This window comes from Tachypleus tridentatus, chromosome 13 (genome assembly GCF_004210375.1).
Source record: "Tachypleus tridentatus isolate NWPU-2018 chromosome 13, ASM421037v1, whole genome shotgun sequence".
Classification (NCBI taxonomy): domain Eukaryota; kingdom Metazoa; phylum Arthropoda; class Merostomata; order Xiphosura; family Limulidae; genus Tachypleus; species Tachypleus tridentatus.
This window is the reverse complement of record NC_134837.1, coordinates 111752321-111774939: the sequence shown is the minus strand read 5'-3', so window position 1 is coordinate 111774939 and position 22619 is coordinate 111752321. Positions and strand designations below refer to the sequence as shown.

General features: G+C 29.5%; 1 protein-coding gene across 1 annotated transcript; it reads right to left on the bottom strand.

Annotated features, from left to right (window-relative positions):
* Window positions 1-627: 627 nt before the first annotated feature.
* Window positions 628-4862, bottom strand: LOC143236688 (uncharacterized). The gene is made up of 2 exons (XM_076475100.1): window positions 4634-4862; window positions 628-766 (listed from the first exon to the last, which is right to left on the bottom strand). The coding sequence occupies exons 1-2, from the start codon at window positions 4842-4844 to the stop codon at window positions 741-743; spliced, it is 237 nt and encodes a 78-aa protein (XP_076331215.1). The 5' UTR covers window positions 4845-4862; the 3' UTR covers window positions 628-740.
* Between the last annotated feature and the right edge of the window lie 17757 nt (window positions 4863-22619).

Here is a 22619-nt window from a genome sequence, read left to right as displayed (position 1 = left end):
TCAGTAAAGGCTGTGCAACCATCTGGAAAGCAAAGAACATAATTTCAAGCTCATGGAAAACAGTTATGCAATTAGGAAAATAATTCAAATCAAACAGAGAAATAACATGAAACATTGCTCATTTATTTTTATTTTATAAGCAACCTACAAAATTACCAAAATTAACATATCGTTGCTTAACTATGTGTCTCCATTACACAGAATATATATTTTAAATTTATGAGTGGCACATTTTCTAAGCTACATAAAACATATGTGACTTAGAAAACTTGCCATTTAGGATTTACTAAAAAAAGGTATACTTTTATTAAAATATATGAACAATGTTTACAAAGTGATAAATATTTAAAGGTGTTATGGAGAAAAAATATCAAAGTCCTAAGATAGAATGTGGAAATATGAATTTTGTTTATATAAAAAATGCATTAGTTTTTTTTTTTTTTAAATTTCAAGCAAAGCTACTCAAGGGCTATCTGCACTAGCCGTCCATAATTTAGCAATGCAAGACTAGAAGGAAGGCAGCTAGTCATCGCCACTCACCACCAACTCTTGGTCTACTCTTTCACCAACAAATAGTGGGATTGACCATCACATTGTAATGCCTCCACGGCTGAAAAGGTATGTTTGGTGTGACTGGGATTCTAACCCACAACCCTCAGATTTCTAGTTGAACGCCTTAATCCACCTGGCAGTGCTGAGCCATAAAAAGCATTAGAAATAAACTGTATATACCAGATACCCTACATACATGTACATATTTGGCAGCCTGAAACAGAAAAAATCCTGTATTGTAACAAAACATGGAGATTATTCTCAATATAACTAAATTAAAATAATTTCCTACCTGAAAAATCCTGAACCAAATATAAAAGATGTTTAGGAAATATTTTACTGTTTTTAAGCTATTTGTGTGACACTTTATTTTAAATATTGTATTGTAACATTTAGAAAAGTTTTCTACCTCCAGTATTTAACTAAATCACAAAACTACTAACACCTTTATGTACTCTTTAAAGTCTAAATAAAACAATGAAGCATGCAAACAAAAAAATCTGACAATGCATTATACGACTTTCAATGTATTCCTGGGTTTCTTAAATTTTAATTTGTGTTCTAACTTATATAAAATATTTGAGATTATTTGAAAAATGCACACTTTTATTAGGATATATGAACAATGTTTATGAAGTGATAAATATTTAAAGGTGTAATGGAGAAAAAAGATATCAAAATCCTAAGATAGGATGTGCAAATATGAATTTTGTTTATATAAAAAGGCATTAGAAATAAACCGTATATACCAGATACTTACATATATCATTCACATATATGTACATATTTGGCAATTTGAAATAAAAAAAACATGTAACAAAACAAATACAAAACACAGAGACTGTTTTCACTGTAAACTGATAACTGAGTTATACGTTAATTATCTCTAACTAGGGGTTACTGCTAAACTGAAAATTATACTAGTCTCATTTTTATCAATCAGCAACAACAAAGTGCTTACTCTATTGAATTTATGTTGCAATTATCTCTCATGGTTTTTATTGAATATTCATACAGAAATAACAAGAAAAGGTGTGTAGTAAACACAATATAATAGTGCCAAAATGCCAGGTGCTAAATGACAAAAACACTAAAACCAAAAAATATTCAAGTTTTCATTATGTATGTTTATTTCTAGAATTAATACTCCTTATGTATAAAACCAATCTAGAGCATTGTTCCTATAACAAATGGTTCTAAATATGTGGTATAAGTTATTCAGATAAAGAAGTTTAATAATCAAAATTTTCTTTACAAACACATTCTACACTCACCTCTTCTAACTTAAAGATTGCCCATATATTACTTAACAAAGGTCTTAACACTCCACTCATCTTTTTAATCACCAAGACATTCTACTTAAACTAATTAAATTAATTTATTAGATAATTGTAAAGATTAGCCTATATTAAAAAACTTAGAATTTAACACATTTGGATTTGTCTAGTCAAGATACGGGGTTAACCTACATATATAGTTGAGCACATTGCATTAAAATAACCTTGAATATAAATCAGAAATTCACATAATGACCACAATCAATATAAAGTCACAGTATAATGGCATTTTCCAGAATTAAATTTTCTACTGTTTGCCATTTAAAAAGTATCTTGATGCCACCAAAAACTGACAACTTTGGGAAGAGTACAAAGCAACCTTTCCTGATATAAGATATTAATACAATCAGATCATAAATATGTGCTCACATCAAGTGTCTTGAATTTATACAATAGAGATATTCCTTGTGCTTAATGATATTGAAAAAAACAATGAAAAATGATTAAACTAGGGCAACAATAACCACCGTGAAAGAGACTACAGGTTATGCCGCAGCCATAGTAAGTAGTATGGAATCTTTTTACAGGTGAAAATCCACAAATAAATAGGTCAATGTCACAACCCTTCCATGTGGACCCAGGTAATAGTTTGTAACCTAATGAAGGATCTCTACCTGAAAACAATAACAACTAGAGGGGCACTCAGTACAGTGCATACCTCTGCCAAGTAGCATTGATTACAATCAGACTTCAAAAAATAAGAAAACCTGTCTTATGTTCATCATTATTAATGGGCATGGTCCATTTATGGCAGAACAATTTGAAATAATATTACACACAAAGTTTCATCAAAATCCAATCTTTTTATAGTTGAGTTACAGAACAAAAATAATGTGAAATATTGATTCCCAATATTGATGTTTTGAATTTCTGTGACCTTCCAAAAACTAACAACTTTTATGTTTGGTCATAGTCCAAATGTATACCAACTGTCATCCAAATCAATTCAGTTGTTTATGAGAAATCTTGCACACAAACACACACACACATAGGGGTGTAAACATAACCTTTGGTGGTAGAGGTGACAAATATAAGGTTTCCATTCATACCTCCCATTCAATCATCATATACCTCAAACAGTTGCTGAAAAGTGAAATGCACATTCATAAGGTTCAATACAAGTTATAAAGGAAAAGTTAACACATTTACTAAATTTCTGTGAAACTGCAGTGTTAAAATAGCCACTGGTAACCATCATCTTCATACTTTAGATGGATTATGGAAACAATACAAGGAGGAGAGGTGTGCTTTGTGTACTACAGCCTTAAGACAACCCCTTTTAAAACTTGTTTAAGCAAGAGAAATATGCATTACAGATTTATTATGTTCTTGTTGTGCTTTATTAGTTTTTATATTTTACATAAGGAATGTAATAAAGGAAAATGAAAATATCATGGTAGGTAATACATTATAGCAACAAAGCTCAAACATTGATTAGAATTTTTCTTTTCAGAAATTATTAAACAATCTCTCACTTCCATTTAAATAAACATGTCTTACCATATCACAATATTTAACTTATATAAAGCATTTTTAGACTTAGGTTTTGTATGCTATTTCTTAAAGTGAAATAAAGAGTTTCAAGTTCTTTTCATAACTACACACATAATTTCCAGGACAAAAAACTAAGGTTATGCTATGATACACAAACATTAGGAACAAATAGGTCTAAAAATTGTGATAAAAACCATAAAACTGCAGGTATTTTTATACACAGTCCTTTTACTTTGTTCATGTTGAATTTCATCACTTAAACAGTAATATGAGAAAATAGCTATTTTAATCAATACATGAAAAAATAGAAGTTATATTTGAAAATGTAGATTTTTTAAAATAATGCATCACCAACTATTGTCTAACACCTGAAAACCAAGCAGGTGCAAAGATACTCAATACCTCCAAATCTCATAAAATAAAATTGTTATAAAAACACAACACCAAAACAGAAATATTTTATCTGGCCACATTTCGAACAATTGTTCTTCATAATTCTTGTGAACTGTTGAACATTTAGTAACAATGATAAATTTATTCTCTTATCAGCTTGCAAAATTACTCTGTACACTCTTCCAGATGTGTTACTCCAGTAAACCTACAATTATTGATAAAAATCATTTTAACAGCAGGTGACCGTTTTCTACAGTAATGATGATGTTGGAGTCTTATGCCTTTGTTTGTTCATTGTTAAAGACAAAGATACATTATGAACTATCTATGTTAGGAGTCTTAAGTGTTATATCTATAAACTACAAAGTTTTAAAATGCTCTATAACTAACCAAGGAAATTTGTTTTAAAGTCATTTAAACAGGTAAGTATTAATGTTAAAAACAATTGTACAGGCTGAAATACCACATTCAGATATAATATTTTATTAATATTAATAACAATTTATCTCAATGTGTAACTTCAACATTTTTATTTTTATAGTAAAAAATAATCAAATAGCCATAGCTCATGTTGGAAAATGCATAGTTAGTTAAAGTAACAGAATTTGAATTCTGGATATCCTGAAAGTAACCTAAATTTAAATACAAACATAAAATATTAGAATAATATCAATTTATTTTGTAAGATAAAATTTTTGACAATTATAACTCTCTTAAAATTCTGATAGTCTTTAGGAACTGAATTAAAAAATATGCCAGTTAGAAAATTATTAAACCTTTTATGATCATCTATCTATATCATTGCATATTCTTTAAACACAAAGATGTAATTTACATTTCCTCTTAAGACAGATTACCTTTAGTGAACCTAGAAAGTGTGAAGTTGATAATAGACACAAACACTCCACAAGCTGGGAAAGTAAGATTCTTTCCTTTGAAGGTAAATTCAAAGTTTTCTTTCTTGCTTCGTGCAACCAAAATATTACCCCAGTGAAGATCTCGATGTTCATACTGAAGAGCTTCTTCTGCAACTGCCAGAGCACAAACCACTTGTTTCAAGACACTCATTGCTTTTTCACCACTGGTGAACTGATAAAATAAAAACCTGTTGGTGTAAGCTTAGCTTTCTGTACTGAGATCATCTCTTACAAATAGATAACTTCTCAAATTATTTACTCTTTAAAGAACTGCTAGTGTAAGTACAAAAGATATGTAGTTTTTCATTTCCTTAGGTAAACATTTTTAGTCATTTTTATTGACACATTATTTCATACTCCTAAAGAGCAAAACTAGACAGCTATCTAGAGCCTTCACAACTGGCTCTCTGATTTTGTTAAACAATACGTATGTTAATTAGATATTAAACAATACATACCTAAACCAGATAAACTGATCAATCCCTTGTCAAACATGTTATCTCCATGTAACTCTGTAACATGTCTTGTATAGCAACATACACACCAGTCAATACCTACAAGTCAGAAGGACTTTATTAGTGACACTCAATAGACACTTCTCCAACAATCAGAACACAGCAAAAAACTGCATTTCTTACAAACAGAACCAGTCATCATAAATTACACTAAATACGAAAATCACAAATCACTTAACTGATAGTAATAAATTTATTAGTCATGAATAGTCTTGTAAACTGCTAATATCACAGGTTGTACCCACATGTATCATTATGTTTTTCCTTTTTAAAAGTAAACTGAAATATTTTTGAAAACAGTTTTTAATGTACCCAGTAGAAGACATTGTAATTCAGTCTGTTAAGTATAGGTGACAAAGTACTCTACCTCACTTATATGATCAGAGCTAGTCTTACACAAATGATCTTGCTGTTTTCAAAAATCTTTGTGCAGTTGGGTTAATAAATGTAAAAGATGCAAGTCAGTACTGCAGTTTGTGTGATTCAGTTACTCAATTGAATAAGAAACATAAATTATTCAGTATAAATGGATGACAGTAAAACTAGTATTATTTCCTAACAGTGAAGAAACTAGATGAAAAATATGATAATTTCAGTTGTACGCATTGCAGGAAAGTGCCAATTTTCAATGCTGGAATGTTGGTTATTCCTCATGATCAATTGCATAAAATACCCTCATAAAGTTAAAAACTGTATTTTAATAATGAAAATCTTCAAGTAGACCCATTTGTTCTAGTGTGTTAGCAAAAAAAAAAAAAAATGATTACTTCTGTTTATCCCACATACAAGGAAGATATTGACATGTTACTAGTTTGTCAGGGTCATACACTGTCTCAGAATTTCTAAGTGAGCATCAAAATCTAACTTAATATACCTAAAGTGCATAGTGATTAGTTATATTTTAGTGCATAAGTACCTAACTCTATAACGTTTCACCTCATAAACTGTACTGAGCACAGGATTAAGGAGTTAATTACAATGGCAGAAGCAGACATGCTGGATCATCAAGGTGATGATTGAAGTAATCTATGAAATGGGTCAGTTATGAATTTTATAACTAATGCACTAGTACTACTTCTACAGCAAACACATGCAATGGATAACAAAATATCTAAAGCTATGAATGAATATGATATAACCAATGTCTAGCATTTACTTTGAGAGAAATAGCATAGCACTATTTCACTTATACCTTGAAGCTTTTCAATAAAGTTGAACATGTACACCAAAACAGACTTAGTACAGAGATATCAAAACAGATTGATTCATGACGTAGGAAAATGCATGAGTTCAATATAAAAATTTAAGACAAAAATACAAAACCCCATAATTCAAGTAGTTTTAAAAGGTAGACCTTTCTTTATTAGGGGCAAATTGGGAATCATTTTTTTGATGCTTTTAGTAGTACCAGAAATACACTTGAACCTCATTGTGCTTTTTCTTACAAATTTCAGTTAAAAAACATTTGTCTGCAAGTTATAACAATTTCTGAAGGAGACGTGCCTACCTTAGACAAGGTGATTAATGATTAAATTATGTATGATGTTGTTATCCGAGTGACAGATATTAAAACAGTTGAACTTCTCACTAGCGTATTATTATCTAGGAAATACATAATCAAAGAATGAATCTGTTTTGTTTACCACCAACACTGAGAAGCAAATGACAGCTATGTCAGCAGATTTGATAGTTATCTGAAAACAAGAAAATCTGACAACCTTCATGATATGTAAGGGATTGTACTTAACCAATCCACATGATTGCAAGTATTATGAACTGAATATGTATGGGAAAGTTTCTCTCTCCAGAAAAGGATGCTGAATGGGGCATTTAAATTGGAGAAAGTCATAGTAACTGTATGTTATATTAATTATATAATCAGTGTGGCCTTGACTTCATAAACAGAAACAAGACCAGTGAGTCAAACCACTTTAACTTTCTCTACACAAGCTCAGATGAATTGATCAACCACACAACTACTATGTACTCCTTTAAAATCTTAAGTTTTAATAAAGTACGTGAATCTTAACAAAATTTAGCAGACATTTAGTGAACATTACAAGTCTTTCACATACAAAAAAAAATCAGATTTATCAGTGAAGAATTTTAAATAAAGATTTATCAGTGAATATAAATTCTTTTTTTGCCTAAAAGAAATGTAAAATGATTTTAATATTAAGTTTAAAAACACATATTTTATTTGCATAATGTCAAAAACCTCCTAAATTAAAGTAACTTCTCGGTAAAACTATATTTTTCTGTTACTTTCTATACCATAACTCTGTACAAGGTAGGTCAATTTTACCAACCTCATAATCACAACAAATAAATCAAAATAAATCTAAATTACCTTTTTTTTCCTTTCTAAAATGACTCCAGGTTGTAACATGAAATCACATTTGTTTATTCTTAGTAGCTTTAAACTTGTAACAGTATACATCTATTTATACTTAAATTTTATTGTCCTCTGAAATGTGTCTAACTACTATCCAAGCCATCATAAGCTGTTAACATGCAGCTCATGTCATGCTGTTGAGTTACATTACCCAAAAGCTACCCTAAGTTGCTCACATGAATGACTCACAAAAGATTTATATTATTGTAATTTATTTTACCTAATATAACCTTAACTAACATAAAGAGATTCCTATTTTTACAATTTAGTTACTTTTAAAATGATAAATAAAGAATAAACATGAAAAACAATAAATAAAGTAATTCGCTGTTGTTGTTTTCCTGTCAACTATCAATGACTCTTAACCCTACTTTTTTATATACTTATGGTAGTAGGGCACTAAATAATTTTTATTTAATAAAACAATGCACCAGAGGACATAGAATAGAAATTTGCAAAAAGCAGACAATTTTTCTTGCTTTCTAACTAGGCAACAAAAACAATTACAAATTCATCCAAGAAAGTTATGTTTGCCTTGGAAACAAAGTTTGTGTTAAAAGAAAAATTGACAATTCTCTGTAAAGAAAATAACTTAATATAATACATCATTTAAAAGATGAAAGCCATGACTTCTATTGGTTATAAATAATATTACAAATCTTGAAAGAGAGGATGTGGCAAGTGGAATGCAATTTCAACACAAGATTGAAAACTATAAAAATTATGATTTTATGAGCAATGATTGTATTATAGTGAGTAATTCACATTAAATTTCATACTTATTAGAAGAATAGTAAATAAATTAGAGATGGTTTGCCTAGAGAAAAAGTGAAAAAATGTCACACTTCTCGCATTAGGCGAAATTTAAGATGTTTTAAAATATTGTCTTATAAAATTAAGAACTTAAAACTTATATACTATTAACGTATAAATTACTAGCTATACTTTCATGTCATTCTAACTGGTACAACACAGACAGAAAAAAAGTTTAAATTTTGAATGAGGCAACAGCATGGCCAGGTGGTTAAGGCACTCAACTTGTAATCTGAGGATCATGGATTCGAATCCCCATCGCATCAAACATGCTCACTCTTTCAGCCATGGGGGAGTTATAATGTGATGGTCAATCGCACTATTCATTGGTAAAAGAGTAGCCCAAAAGTTGGTGGTGGCTGGTGATGACTAGCTGGCTTCCCTCTAGTCTTACACTGCTAAATTAATCGACTAGTGCATATAGCCCTCGTGTAGTTTTGTGCAAAATTCAAATAAACCAAACCAAATTTTTAATGTCACTAAAAACCTCATGATGTATCTGTGCAAAGAGGATTAATATGAAATATTAAAATTACTTATAGGTATGTGGAAAACATTCATCGGTCTTAATAAACTTTTTAACTAACTAGTCAGCTACCTTTTTGCACAAAGAACAATGCCTTTCTGGTGTAAGGTATAGTTTTTCTGATCATACTTTATTATATAACATATTCATGCATTACAATCTCAACATGGATAAGCTATTCTCAATTTGTTTAATTTCCACCTTTTTCACAAATATAAATCTAAAAGTATTTTATATTATCTTTCACAAACAGTAAATATCCACAAATCTATTTCTCATAGTTTTAAAGCTACTTAAAGAAATAATGTTTTATGACACCCAAGAAAATAAAGAAAATTTCAATAAATTGGGTATATTCAGATTTACCATTATACATTCCTTTTTAGCACCTACACTTGTTTCAATATAGTTTTCTTTTTTACATGTGATGTATACTGTTGGCCATGTATTGCACAAGTCCCACCTGTTCTTGAAATTTGTAGAAAATTCTCAAGAGTAAGATTTAATATTTATTTATGTTACGAAAACACTAGCATCTTCCAACTTTGGTAAATATTCTAGAAACTCACAATAAACTATATAAACCAAAATGCAAAGAGCAGGAAGAATATTATTAGTCAGTTAAAGTCAGTGTGATATAGGCCTCAGAAGCTATAACTGTGATTAACACCAATTAATCATAAAACTACAAAAGTGGAGACCAGGTGCACAGCAGATTTTGAACATTACAAATCATTCAATCTCAGCACATTAATTTGGGATATTATTTTTTCTACAAGGACATTAAATAGCATCCTTGGAAAAAGTCAGCTTGTAACCAGTGCAAGCCATCCAAGATAGCCAGCTAAAGTGATGTGTGACAGTCTCAACTTGGATTGAATTTGCTTATCATGGGCCTGGACTGTCGATAAAATATCGAGTTCTAGACCATATATAAAACTCAGTGTTGTTTCTAAAACTCTTGTACCTAAACCCTAATTTGTAATAACTGTAATTGTAATTTGTGTCATTTTTCTTTTTTGTATATTTTAATATATTTGTATCATAATAGAGAATAGTACATGTCAATCTTGTTGGCAAATATCATATTTTAATACATACTAACATTTAAATAACAACTAAATTCAAATTACTGATTATTGAGAGCAATAATACATAATGTATGTAACATAATAAATCAGAGACTTGTCTGAAATAAAAATATGTAAATATGTAACATTGTCAATTTAATTTCTTCTTAACAGACTAAAACTAAACAGCTTACTGTATTCATCACACTGTGCACTCACCAATGTTCTTAACTCTTTCTGCAACAGGTAGTTGCAAGAAAGTAAGAAACTTCCTAGTGTCGAGCCTGATTTCTGTGATGTTGTTCAGTAAAGCAAATAATGGTGCCAGAGGAAATACAACCACAAAATTGTGACAAATCCAAACTGCAACACTGGAGAAGGAGAACAAATTACAGAAACGTTTATTAATTAAACTGTACATTTAATGTTTGAGGAAGTTTTTATGATTTAGACAGTTAAATATAGTGTAAAGTTACTGTAATTAATGGACTACAATAACTATAATACATGTGGTGACTCCTTGGAAGTATCAAACTTTATTACAGAGAAAATCTAACCTTATGGAGTTGATTCAGGTCTAGAGGTGGTTGAATAAGAGATTTAATTTCTAGTTTGACATAAAAGTCAAGACAGAAACGTTAACATCAAAATCAAGTAGCATATTAATAATGTTTCGTTTAAAAAACAAACTAACTAAAACACAGACAAGGACCTTTAAAATTGCTGTTCCAAAAAAATACTAATCATTGAGGTGGTGTAGCTGTTTTACAGGTATTTAATAAATGTTTCCTCTATACATCATACTGTTCTGAAAAAAAGCTGAAATCCATAAAACTAAAAAAAAATTTCTTATTTGTTGTTAAATGCAAAGTTGTACAATATGAAATTTGACCCATAACCACAGCAGGAATCAAATGTTTAATCTTAGCATTATAACCCTTCAGGCTGAGCAATAAACACAATTCATATCCATTTCGACATAATCAAAAACATTCTAAATTCTGCTCCAACTACTTTTTTCACATACATTATCATCATATCACACATTTAATCTTTACTGTTAATTATACATTATATATCTAAAAGCATTTTAAACTGCATTGGAGGAACTTAAAATAATATATCATTCATTTCCATAGTAGTCAGTTACTCAGTTAACTAGAATTAGAATAACTTGATTTTAAGGCTCTTGAATGATGTACAAACTATGAGGTCATTGTTAAAGATTTAACATTTTTCACAGACATGGAAAAAGTAGCATTTTAACCTGTTCAAGTTTTTATGTAGAACATATGTATCTATTAATGTAATTATTTTCACATCATTATTTTAAACTTAAGCCTTACCCATTTCAAGATATTCACTAAAAAGACCCAATTCTTCTTGGTTTATCAAGTTGTAGTCACTCTCCCACTGAGTGGGTGCATGGTTTTCATGAACACACTCACCCTTTTTATGCACTGACCACTTCTTGTAAACCCGTAACAGCCATCTAGAAAAATACAAAAATATTTTTACCTAGTTTTAAAATAAAAATAGTTTTTGTTGTTGAAATGAATGTATATATAGTTTAATTTTACATACAATCTGACTTACTACATGTTTGACTGAACATTAATAAACTACGAATCTTGAACATATCAAAATCACTTTTTGAAAAAAAACTACAACACAGTTCTTATGTCTCAAAATGAGCCAACTGTCATAGAAAATGTTCTTACATGAAATTATTACAATAAATATCTATTTTAACTAAAAAACTCATGGAACACCCATTTCCACCACAGTGTTAATGAACTGCTTCCCTACCACAATTATAGCTAACTGCAAAGAGAGTTCAAACAAACACCCTCCTGTTCCACACTAGAAAGAAATGTAGAAAAACAGTTTCAAAATTACTGTGGCAATACCACTTTAAAAAATATTTCAGAAAGGACACAAGACTGAAAAGTACAATAAGTTATAAGTTAGTGAGCGAGAGAACTAATAAATGTTTCAAACCCAAAAATTTAAAGAATGTGTGCGACTAACATGAAAAACTTTGCAGAAATTGATTCTTCATAGTTTACGTTTCTCACGACAGGCTCAATTCCAGGAACTGACCTAACAATTATTCTATGCTTGTTATAGTATTACAATGTATTCACATCATTTGGCAGACTTTAAGTAAACATGAAAAGTTTTTTGCACACCAAAGATTATATTTTTTAATGGAGTATTTTTACTAAAAATGTATCTGTGAATACTTACATATGTATAGATATATAAACAGAGAATTTCTGTATTCTAGTCTGAGTGTTGATTTCCATGTTTAGATTAAAAATACTTTTCTTAGTCTCAAAAATTTCAAACGTTTTTGTGTAATATCTAAACCTGAAGCCTTGTTACTGGTGTAACCACTGAAGCAGTAAAGAATGACTGTCTGGAATGACTTCAAATTGTGATATTAAACTACTTATGTTTATACTAAATAGTTTTATGCTCATAATAGTGTGTGCATGTACATACATTGTTACATTTTATTGTTTTATTGCCTTTATAACCCCTGACTAATTACTATTCATGCCTTAATAAGTTGTAAATCATGCAACAAACATGCAGCTCTTGTTATGTTTTTGAATTCCATCATGCATGAGCTACTCATGAACATTTTTTAAAATATTATTATTAGTAGTAGTTTTTTGTTTGTGTGTTTTTTGGTGTGTTTTTTTAATTTTGTGCAAAGCTACACAAGGGCTATCTGCACTAGCTGTCCCTAATTTAGCAGTGCAAGACTAGGGGGAAGGCAGCTAGTCATCACCATCCACTGCCAACTCTTGGTCTACTTTTTCAACAACAAATAGTGGGATTGAATGTACCATTATAATGACCCCACGGCTGAAAAGGCAAGCATGTTTGGTGTGACGGGGATTTAAACTTGCCACCCTCAATTTACGAGTTGAGTGCCTTAACCACCTGGCCATGCCAGGCCTATTATTATAAGCAGTAACAGTAGTACTTATCTTACTTAATCTAACCTAACTGATCTAAAGAGACTCCTATTTTTAAACAATGCATTTCCCATGGCAATCAAGGTTAAATTGAAAGCAAAATATGGAATTATATTTACAGGAAACACTGCAATATGATAAATCACTTGACAGATGAAAACCATGGCTTTCTATTGGTTTTTAAGTAACACCGTACTGAGTGGCTCAAACACTTATTGATAATTTCTAATAAACAGGACGTCACAGGTGGGTGTGGCAAGATGGATTTGATTTCATGTCTCTGGAACCAAGTAATATCAAAGGCTATAAAAATTATAGTATGCCTAAGTGAAATTATATCATAATAAGTGATTTACATTAAATTTCATTTTATACTTCTTGGAGGGGTGGTAAATAAATTAGAGAAGAAAAGGCCTAGAGAGAAAATGTTACAATTCTTACACTAGAAAATTCTAGTTTTTCTATTTTAAATATTGCCTTCTGAAAGTAAAATCTTTAAACTTGTATACTATTAAAATATGGATTACGAGCTATGTTTTCAGGGTTTATTTATTAGTATATTATAAAAAGAAAATAGTTTAATCAACTTTTGTATGTAACTCACTAAAACCTTGAGGCATGCACAGGAAACGATGTCTACGGAGAAAGGGTTAATAATACTATTTTTTCCCAGCCAACAGGAAGTGTACTTTGAATAAAAATCAAGATTTCATGTTTTTTTACCATGAATTTATAACTTCAGGTCCCAAATACCAGTGCAAATACAGGACTTCTTATAGTTATTTGGTTGATTCCCATTATGTTATTGAGCAAAACATTGTCTAACCAGGTTTCAGATTGAGCATATACAGATTGATAAAGTAGGTTATAGATCAATGTTGTCTGCATTAAGTAGATTACCTCAAACAGTGCTGGTTAGTAAGGTCATGTGGGAGCTTATGTACATATATTAAAATGCCATTCAAATGTAGCTTGTTAGAACAAGTAAGAAGTTATTTAGGTAGGTTACTTTCTAATCCAAATTACATTTGTCTGTGTATAAATAAATAATTATTACTGACCTTGGATGTTATCTAAGCCTAGATCTATACTACTGTTAGTAGCAATAAAACAATGCAGGTGTCCTTATGATACTCAGACCTAAACACAGGTCTTAGCAACACTGAATGAGATATGCAAATTGGAAATAGTTTTACAATGCTTTATGTTTAGTGTCATTTCTACAACATAGTGACAATGCTGGATACTTATAATTTCTTTTGAATATGTCTAAGAGACAACTTAAAAAAAGAACATTGGAAAAGAAAATCATTAAAGCCTTAATTATAGAACATATTTAGTTTTATAGATACAGTATAGAATCAAATCCTATTTGCAAATTTCAACTTAAACTAAGAACAAACAACACAATTATTAGTAAAATATTCCTTTCAACGTTTCAGTTACTTTTTAACTTATTATTTAAATTCTTAAATTATAATATCCTTACGTATTTAGAAGTTAATTAAGTTAATAACCATTTTAGCCGATTGACCACCATTTTTGCATACAATCTTCACATGACTATATCAACTTTAAAGACACTTTACAACATTCATGTTTCGATATTACCAGGAGATATAAATGAAAGTCTGAAAATGGCAAGTTGTCTTAATTATTTTGGTGGTGAAAAAGTAAATAAAAAGGTAGGATTTTATAAATAATAAACTGCAAACAAAGAAAACAACAACATGTTATTTATTATGACTTAAAGATTACTGGGAAATTAAAAGCCTCTAGAAGCTTATTTTCTAAAGTTATCTAAAAATAAAAGTTAACATTTTACTTAAACTGAAAATTGTTTCCAATAATACTTACCATCCACCAACACTATAGCTAGAATCTCATATTGATAAAAGTGTAGGGGGCAGTGCAGGCATCATCCACACACAAAGCATTTGTATAGAACAGGAATGTACCAAGAGAAAAAATGGTACAAGAGTGTGGAATTTACACCCTACCTCTATAACAGATATGCTCTTCACTTGGAGCTTAGTTCCTATATCAAAGGCAGAACAGAATACGAGTAATCAGCAGGTAGGCCACCCCTGACCAGACAGCCAAGATTCTATGACTCAGGGTTGAAATTAAGAGGTTGTAGTACCTATATCCCATGTTGCTGGCTATGGTTATCAGACCACAATGTTATATGTATATATACTTTAGATACCAACCTGTAACCACAGAATGTTGCATTTGGCACCATCACAATAACGACAAGAAAGTAAGCAACACTTAACGAGTACAAAAAGTAATACCCAAGGCTAGGAATGATGGGATCCCGTATGCCATACTCAACAAAGGAACAGAACTCATCTGGTATGGAATTATGAACATTCGTTCTCAGTCCTTAACCAAGTGGGTAAGGTGTATTATTCTTAACCCTGGAATTATGTTGAACCTGCACTCAACCAAGGACTTACAATGGAATTGCTTTGGTTTCAAAATTATGATATAGTGAACCAACTTCCATGAATGATAACCAAAACTGGCACTGATCAAAGAGAAGGGTTTTGCACTCCCCAACTAGATAACTGTATGCAAAATATGAACCAAATTTATGAGTAGGTTCCTAGGAAGGCTGGAGCTACTCTTTCTGAAATATGAAAAAAAACATCTAGAAACCCAAGAAGGAGGACCCCTGACTTTGCCCTCTTTTCCAAGAGTGGTTGAACACACTCAAAAACTTTGGTGGAAAAGCCTCTTGTCTGCTACAGATTTTCAAGCTCCACTAATACATCCTGGTGTGCTAAAATGCACTGGGGAGTCCTGAAAAACAGAGCTCTAGAAACTGTCCAATAGGTGAATCAAGTTCCTTACATTTGTTTCAAAGCAAACCAATCACAATTTATTCAACATGAAGATTAGCAAGATCCTCTTTAGCTGTATTCATGAATGTCCATGAGTGGCAATCCATAATAAGATAATATCATCTGGTAGGTGCCTAAATGATCTTACAGGGCACCTCATTTTGACAGAACCTGTTGCATACTGGTGGTAGTAATTATAGTAAAAGTAGTTGCTGGTATGAAGTTGAAAAGAGAAAGCATACCTGCTTCAGAAGCACTCACCCCAGAATGGGATACCATGAAAAATAAAGGGACCCTGAAAATAAAAGAGTGTATGACTGAGGAAAATACTCATTTCTGGTAAAGGCCTAGCAGATGTGGTAAAAAAATATACAGGAAGTAGCAGAAAACCATCAGAAGAGGAATCGGCCAGATCATGTAAGCAACAAGATAGGAGAGTAATAGAAGTATTCCACATACCAGCCGGCACAATGGACCAAAGAACCACTGAACCGAGCAGCTAATGACACTGGATATTGAGAAATAGCTACAGTGTCAACAGATATTAAGTATGTTTTGGAATTATTATACAGTACTATGAATAAACTGTGTACAAAAAAAAATATTTAAATAATAGTTTAACAGCTGAACTTTTATATAACAAAAAAAACTGACAATGTTATACATACTTCCTCTTGTCGATATCCAAACAATGAATTGTAATGTCCTGGATACTCAACAAACCTGTTGCATCAAAAGATAAATTTTAACATAAACAACTTTCTTCACATGTAACATAAAGATAAAAATAAAATCTAAAAGAGTCAAATCTGTATTGATGAACTATTAACACTTTCTTGATTGTCCTTTTTCATTTTTAAGTCTCCTAAAATCTCAAAGGTAAAATCAGAAGTTTGTGGGTAATTATGCACAAAGCTACACAATGGGTTATCTGTACTCTGCCCACCACCAGTATCAAAACCTAGTTTCTACCAATGTAAGTTTGCAGACATACTGCTGTGTCATTGGGGTAAGAAGTATAAGTTTAGGACATTTTAAAAAAATAAAGAATTCTATGTCATTTCAATAAGTTATTATTAAAATTTCCATGACCATTTAATTCACTGTAAACACAATCAATGGAAAAAACATTTTAGTTTGTTATATTTAGACTTGTACATCAATAAATTATATTATTCAGCTAAAACATTAATTTTATCTGCAATATTTATAAATAAAGAGCCCTCATAATGCTAAGTTATTTATAAATGAACAAAAAATAATGTGCTTCAATATTTGATTAGTTACCTATAATCTGAATTTGAAAGGGAATACCCTTTTTTATGGTGTTACAAGTTTTTTTTATTGTTTAAGACATTTTTCTTACATATGAATTGTAATAATATCTTTGTATTAAAAACTAAAAACCAACAAAAGTAGAAACAAATGAACACATAAAGGTAAATACAACAGTTTAGCACATTGCTTCAACAACTTAATCTACTTCAACCTACACATACAGATATTAAAATGTTTCAAAAATCACGTTACATGTGATTTTTAAACACTTCTATGAACAGTAATAAGTTAGTCTACAAAACAACTTGAAAGATTAGTTTTTATAACTATGTATTATCAGCTGTCTTTTAGTACCATTTATAAGTTAGTCTACAAAACAACTTGAAAGATTAGTTTTTATAACTATGTATTATCAGCTGTCTTTTAGTACCATTTATAAGTTAGTCTACAAAACAACTTGAAAGATTAGTTTTTATAACTATGTATTATCAGCTGTCTTTTAGTACCATTTATAAGTTAGTCTACAAAACAACTTGAAAGATTAGTTTTTATAACTATGTATTATCAGCTGTCTTTTAGTACCATTTATAAGTTAGTCTACAAAACAACTTGAAAGATTAGTTTTATAACTATGTATTATCAGCTGTCTTTTAGTACCATTTATAAGTTAGTCTACAAAACAACTTGAAAGATTAGTTTTATAACTATGTATTATCAGCTGTCTTTTAGTACCATTTATAAGTTAGTCTACAAAACAACTTGAAAGATTAGTTTTATAACTATGTATTATCAGCTGTCTTTTAGTACCATTTATAAGTTAGTCTACAAAACAACTTGAAAGATTAGTTTTATAACTATGTATTATCAGCTGTCTTTAGTACCATTTATAAGTTAGTCTACAAAACAACTTGAAAGATTAGTTTTATAACTATGTATTATCAGCTGTCTTTTAGTACCATTTATAAGTTAGTCTACAAAACAACTTGAAAGATTAGTTTTATAACTATGTATTATCAGCTGTCTTTTAGTACCATTTATAAGTTAGTCTACAAAACAACTTGAAAGATTAGTTTTATAACTATGTATTATCAGCTGTCTTTTAGTACCATTTATAAGTTAGTCTACAAAACAACTTGAAAGATTAGTTTTATAACTATGTATTATCAGCTGTCTTTTAGTACCATTTATAAGTTAGTCTACAAAACAACTTGAAAGATTAGTTTTATAACTATGTATTATCAGCTGTCTTTTAGTACCATTTATAAGTTAGTCTACAAAACAACTTGAAAGATTAGTTTTATAACTATGTATTATCAGCTGTCTTTTAGTACCATTTATAAGTTAGTCTACAAAACAACTTGAAAGATTAGTTTTATAACTATGTATTATCAGCTGTCTTTTAGTACCATTTATAAGTTAGTCTACAAAACAACTTGAAAGATTAGTTTTATAACTATGTATTATCAGCTGTCTTTTAGTACCATTTATAAGTTAGTCTACAAAACAACTTGAAAGATTAGTTTTATAACTATGTATTATCAGCTGTCTTTAGTACCATTTATAAGTTAGTCTACAAAACAACTTGAAAGATTAGTTTTATAACTATGTATTATCAGCTGTCTTTTAGTACCATTTATAAGTTAGTCTACAAAACAACTTGAAAGATTAGTTTTATAACTATGTATTATCAGCTGTCTTTAGTACCATTTATAAGTTAGTCTACAAAACAACTTGAAAGATTAGTTTTATAACTATGTATTATCAGCTGTCTTTAGTACCATTTATAAGTTAGTCTACAAAACAACTTGAAAGATTAGTTTTATAACTATGTATTATCAGCTGTCTTTAGTACCATTTATAAGTTAGTCTACAAAACAACTTGAAAGATTAGTTTTTATAACTATGTATTATCAGCTGTCTTTTAGTACCATTTATAAGTTAGTCTACAAAACAACTTGAAAGATTAGTTTTTATAACTATGTATTATCAGCTGTCTTTTAGTACCATTTATAAGTTAGTCTACAAAACAACTTGAAAGATTAGTTTTATAACTATGTATTATCAGCTGTCTTTTAGTACCATTTATAAGTTAGTCTACAAAACAACTTGAAAGATTAGTTTTATAACTATGTATTATCAGCTGTCTTTTAGTACCATTTATAAGTTAGTCTACAAAACAACTTGAAAGATTAGTTTTATAACTATGTATTATCAGCTGTCTTTTAGTACCATTTATAAGTTAGTCTACAAAACAACTTGAAAGATTTGTTTTATAACTATGTATTATCAGCTGTCTTTTAGTACCATTTATAAGTTAGTCTACAAAACAACTTGAAAGATTAGTTTTATAACTATGTATTATCAGCTGTCTTTTAGTACCATTTATAAGTTAGTCTACAAAACAACTTGAAAGATTTGTTTTTATAACTATGTATTATCAGCTGTCTTTTAGTACCATTTATAAGTTAGTCTACAAAACAACTTGAAAGATTTGTTTTTATAACTATGTATTATCAGCTGTCTTTTAGTACCATTTATAAGTTAGTCTACAAAACAACTTGAAAGATTAGTTTTTATAACTATGTATTATCAGCTGTCTTTTAGTACCATTTATTAGTTAGTCTACAAAACAACTTGAAAGATTAGTTTTATAACTATGTATTATCAGCTGTCTTTTAGTACCATTTATAAGTTAGTCTACAAAACAACTTGAAAGATTAGTTTTATAACTATGTATTATCAGCTGTCTTTTAGTACCATTTATTAGTTAGTCTACAAAACAACTTGAAAGATTAGTTTTATAACTATGTATTATCAGCTGTCTTTTAGTACCATTTATAAGTTAGTCTACAAAACAACTTGAAAGATTAGTTTTTATAACTATGTATTATCAGCTGTCTTTTAGTACCATTTATAAGTTAGTCTACAAAACAACTTGAAAGATTAGTTTTTATAACTATGTATTATCAGCTGTCTTTAGTACCATTTATAAGTTAGTCTACAAAACAACTTGAAAGATTAGTTTTTATAACTATGTATTATCAGCTGTCTTTTAGTACCATTTATAAGTTAGTCTACAAAACAACTTGAAAGATTTGTTTTTATAACTATGTATTATCAGCTGTCTTTTAGTACCATTTATAAGTTAGTCTACAAAACAACTTGAAAGATTAGTTTTTATAACTATGTATTATCAGCTGTCTTTTAGTACCATTTATAAGTTAGTCTACAAAACAACTTGAAAGATTAGTTTTTATAACTATGCATTATCAGCTGTCTTTTAGTACCATTTATAAGTTAGTCTACAAAACAACTTGAAAGATTAGTTTTTATAACTATGTATTATCAGCTGTCTTTTAGTACCATTTATAAGTTAGTCTACAAAACAACTTGAAAGATTAGTTTTTATAACTATGTATTATCAGCTGTCTTTAGTACCATTTATAAGTTAGTCTACAAAACAACTTGAAAGATTAGTTTTATAACTATGTATTATCAGCTGTCTTTTAGTACCATTTATAAGTTAGTCTACAAAACAACTTGAAAGATTAGTTTTTATAACTATGTATTATCAGCTGTCTTTTAGTACCATTTATAAGTTAGTCTACAAAACAACTTGAAAGATTAGTTTTTATAACTATGTATTATCAGCTGTCTTTTAGTACCATTTATAAGTTAGTCTACAAAACAACTTGAAAGATTTGTTTTATAACTATGTATTATCAGCTGTCTTTAGTACCATTTATAAGTTAGTCTACAAAACAACTTGAAAGATTAGTTTTATAACTATGTATTATCAGCTGTCTTTAGTACCATTTATAAGTTAGTCTACAAAACAACTTGAAAGATTAGTTTTATAACTATGCATTATCAGCTGTCTTTTAGTACCATTTATAAGTTAGTCTACAAAACAACTTGAAAGATTAGTTTTTATAACTATGTATTATCAGCTGTCTTTTAGTACCATTTATAAGTTAGTCTACAAAACAACTTGAAAGATTAGTTTTTATAACTATGTATTATCAGCTGTCTACCATTTATTTTGTTTCTTTTTTTCATTTCATATTTTAACACAAATTACTCACCTTCCTTTAAAAAATGTAAAAAACTGATGACAAACTTCAACATGTACATCTTCAAACTATTTTCATAATCACTTTGAGTGCAATGTATTTCTATATACAATATTTCAGAACAGTATTTACTATTTTACAAAAAGAATATTAACATACAGAAAAAGGTTGACATAAATAAAACATGTTTGATAAACTACCTTAACACTAATGACAACCAATTGATAATACTATTAAACTAGTCATTTAACATCCATCATGTCAGAGGTTTTTAGAGCTCTTAGGTGAAACATTAAGTTCTATTCTTCAAATCAAATCTTTAGAGTATAAATATCTTTCTGTCTGAAAGTGAATTATTTCATATTTACAAAATTCATTATTTTCCATAATTATAAATATCATTCTACGTCTGGCTCAGGTCCAGCTTTTAGGTTACTCTGCTGCTGTCACATGGAGCAAAGATATTTCTGCAATGTAGTTTTGCACAATTAGAAATACTATGGTCAAATATTTTTGTATTGAGGGAGAGGAAGTCATAATTAAATACAAATCATAGGAATTGAAGACAAATTTTCCATTTTCTTCTTAATTTGTCCATGATCTATATAAATGTTAAGCCTTATCTTAGCCTCCACCATTTTGTTGTTGTTGTTGTCAGAAGTAAGATACCAATGACTGTTGATCAAGACACTTGTGGTCTAGATACACTAGTCATTATGAAATTAGCAAACACTAACTACTTCTCAAGCCAAATCATTAGGAAACACAAGTTAATCTTTAAATCAAAATGATTGACTTCATTCCATACTGTAACAAAAAAAGAGCTTTACATTCTAGTTTTACAGTGGAAATATCTTTTTATGGTAGTTTTTATACACATTTTTAGTAATCTTTGACAATTTTAAAATATATAACATGCAGTACTGAAGCCAATTTATGTAATATCTCTACAAAAACTGGCCACATTAACAAGAGATGTTTTATTATTTATTGTAACATGATTTTATCTCATATTTTTATTTCAAAATGGAATTCCATATTTTAAAATTTATTTTATTAGTAGCCTTCATACACAAGTTTATAAAATATTATGTTAAAACACACATATATCCTTAACATAAAATGCATGGGGTCGGTTTATTGGACAAATGCCATATTACACATGGAATGTTCACTATATTTCTGAATTTATTATGCATATCTACACAAGATGTTGCAAGTTGTTAGTAGAATGTACTAGTCTGTTGTATGCTAAATATCAAATACACTGGAAAAGTATTTCAAATCAAGAAAGGATGATAAAATTGAGGATGACAATCCGAGTTACATATTAACATGTTAATGTTTATGTAAAGACTAAAAATACTATATCCATGGCACTGTTTGCATATTGTGCTTGCATTGCTTTTAGAGCCTC